At 36.5% G+C, this 2,920-nt stretch overlaps 1 protein-coding gene across 2 annotated transcripts; it reads left to right on the top strand.

Annotated features, from left to right (window-relative positions):
* The first annotated feature begins 288 nt into the window (after positions 1-288).
* LOC122034678 (WAT1-related protein At5g64700-like) lies at positions 289-2,642 on the top strand. 2 transcript variants are annotated; one of them, XM_042594011.1, is made up of 7 exons: positions 289-507; positions 590-652; positions 761-877; positions 1,382-1,631; positions 1,712-1,870; positions 2,048-2,199; positions 2,311-2,642. In XM_042594011.1, the coding sequence occupies exons 1-7, from the start codon at positions 317-319 to the stop codon at positions 2,462-2,464; spliced, it is 1,086 nt and encodes a 361-aa protein (XP_042449945.1). In that variant the 5' UTR covers positions 289-316; the 3' UTR covers positions 2,465-2,642. The 2 variants fall into 2 exon arrangements, with proteins under 2 accessions (XP_042449945.1, XP_042449944.1); XM_042594010.1 differs by having other exon boundaries at positions 737-877.
* The last annotated feature ends 278 nt before the right edge of the window (positions 2,643-2,920 follow it).

Below are 2,920 nucleotides of genomic sequence, written 5' to 3'. Positions count from 1 at the left end.
TTGGATGATGTAGATCGCATCCTTTCAGAGGTACACTACTTTTTCATAAGATGTCACCCTTTAACTATCCAAAAGGTATTAAAACCTTTTAATTTCTCAATTATAATTTCTAATAGAAGTACATACACAGATAAAACTTCACATAACAAGGAAAAGATAAAGTAGTGAAACCTAATTTGATACGCGTTGTAAAGTCAGTGCGTGTCCTGCACAAAGCAGTGGAAGTGTTTGCATGCCCTCCCTGAAGGTGATGCTAAAGTGGGACAACCCTTGAGCCTTTTTAAAGATAGTTAGGCATTCCATTTTCCCATCCCCAATGGCTTGTTTGAGAGACATGGATTCAAAGAAACCTTATATTGCTGCAATCCTTGTACAACTAGGATATGCTGGGTTCTATGCTTTATCCAAGGCTGCTTTTGATACGGGTATAAGCACCTTTGTGTTCATCTTCTATCGGCAATTAGCTGCCTCTATGTTATTAGTACCGCTTGCTTTTGTTTTTGAAAGGTACGTAGACATGTCACTTTTCAAAGTTCTCCGAAATTCTCTCTTGTTTGCGATTTATCTGCACCCTCTGTCGTTCTTTCAGGAAAAACTATCCGCCTCTGACGTTTATGATATTGCTGAAGCTGTTCTGCCTTGCATTGTTTGGGTATGTTAATGGTGTTTAAGTGTTTTGTTTCACTATATACAACTGATGCAACATGCCGTTTAAGTGTTTTGTTTCACTATATAGAGCTGATGTTGTTCAACGCTTTAGGCTTACATGGAGCTTAAACTTCTATAGCTTAGGCTTGAAGTATACTTCAGCATCAATGGGTTCAGCAGCTACAAACTCCATTCCAGTATTTACTTTCCTTTTTGCCATTTTCCTCAGGTTTGTGGCTCTTCTTCAGCTTCATTTGTTTAGGGAGAGTTAATTAAATTCATTAAACTGAAAAAAAAAAAAAAAACATGATCATTCCCTTCAATAATTTTGGTGGATCAGTATGCAAAGAATTGTTTCTCCTGTTTAAACGAACTTCCCTGTCATGTAATCATTCATTCAAATTGTCAGAACTATAGTGAGGCAATTTACTTATTTTTCTGCTGAAATAATATCAGTCTACATCCTAAAAGCAGCATCACCACTCTCCTCTCCTCTTATTGTTGTCGTTAACAGTAAAATTAAAAAACTAGCACTACTAAATCCACTAAGATGAGACCTCAACAAACTAAACAACTAATTATGATGTGTCAGGAAAGCAACAACTTTCATTCTTCTTTTGGCCATTCATGTTTTAGCTGTTTGATGAACACATAAGTTCGATTCAAAATGGACGGCTTATGTTCGATTCAAAACAACAACTATATGTCTCAATACGTGCATTTATGTGTTTAGGATGGAGAATATCAAATTCAGAAGCCTTTCAGGAATAAGCAAGGTACTAGGAATTGCATTTTGCCTTGCTGGTGTCCTGACAATTGCGCTATATAGAGGCACTCACATCCGTACTTTGAACCTTCATCATTACTCTGGCCAAAATACCAAGTACCAAAACAATGTGTTTACTCCTAAAAGATGTTGGATCGAAGGATCCATCTTCCTGATAATTGCCAATATGATTTGGTCCATGTGGTTAGTTCTACAGGTAATCTATCCATATTGTTGAAACTATCTAAATTAACGTGGTGTGTGTGTATTAGATGTTGATCATGTCTCTTTTGACAGGGAATTATGTTAAAGGAATACCCCTCTAAGCTTATTTTCACTACCCTCCAATGTCTGTTCAGCACCTTTCAGTCGGGTTTCGTTGCACTGGTATTTGAGAGAGACAGTTCCAAGTGGACCTTGCAGTTGGACTTAGGCCTACTTGCTATTTTATACTGTGTACGTTTACTGAGCCCATCAATCTCTTGATTTCATAGTAAAATCCTTTTCCTTGGCCATATGCCAATTGTTTGATAATCTTCCAATCAGAAGTTGTATAAGAAGAAATTAACTACAGTTGAATCAGAATTATTTTCTCCTCAAGAAAAGATGAATAACAGGAACTTTGTATGCCAGGGCTTTGTCGTAACAGGACTGAACATCTATTTACAAAGCTTTTGTATTGAGAAGAAGGGCCCTGTTTTTACAGCAATGTTCACACCTTTGGCTCTTGTTTTTACGCTGATATGTTCCACTATTTTCTTAGGGGAAATGATTTATCTAGGAAGGTAACCTATTCGGAACTGACGCCATTTGATTTTTTTTGTTTGTTTGTTTTCTTTCTTCTTCAAATAGAATTATCCTTATTAATTTCTTTGTCATAACACTTGAAATTTCAGTCTTTTAGGTGGAATCCTAATGGTTCTAGGCCTCTATAGCGTTCTGTGGGGAAAAGCCAAAGAGAGAGTGTCTTCTGAAGTCTCAATTGAAGACGGGAAAACTCACACAGAGGAGAAAGAAGCAACAGATCACTCTGATGCGGTTCCACAATGAGACATGAGGGAGACTGATCAGGACAAACTGTAAGGGAAAACTTCGAGGTTAGAATGCTATCAGTTCATAATCATGAAATAAAAGTGAAGTTCAGTTGTATAAATTATTGTTGAACTTAAAGAAGGAACTGATATGGCTGAGAAAAGGATTGTATTCCCATACGGTGGAAGATTCGTCATCACTATCTCACTCAAGATAATAGACACTAGTGTGTCATGAACCTACTCAGCAATCATCATTGCATGCCAACAGTTTTCAACTTCTACGGGACACTTTATTTGTTTTCCGCTTTATCTAAATTCTGTGAGGTCATGATCATCTCATTCGTCAATGGAAAAACACAAAGTCGGAAGAAAGAGAGATAAGAAAAAAAAAATCCAAAGGAATCTTTCGTCAAAAAATAATTTAAAAAAAAAATAAAAAGCACTCTCATGTATTTTATCCCAAAAATATTTT

This window comes from Zingiber officinale, chromosome 11B (assembly GCF_018446385.1).
Source record: "Zingiber officinale cultivar Zhangliang chromosome 11B, Zo_v1.1, whole genome shotgun sequence".
Lineage (NCBI taxonomy): Eukaryota > Viridiplantae > Streptophyta > Magnoliopsida > Zingiberales > Zingiberaceae > Zingiber > Zingiber officinale.
The sequence above is the reverse complement of the archived record's forward strand: the minus strand, read 5'-3'. Positions and strand labels throughout refer to the sequence as shown.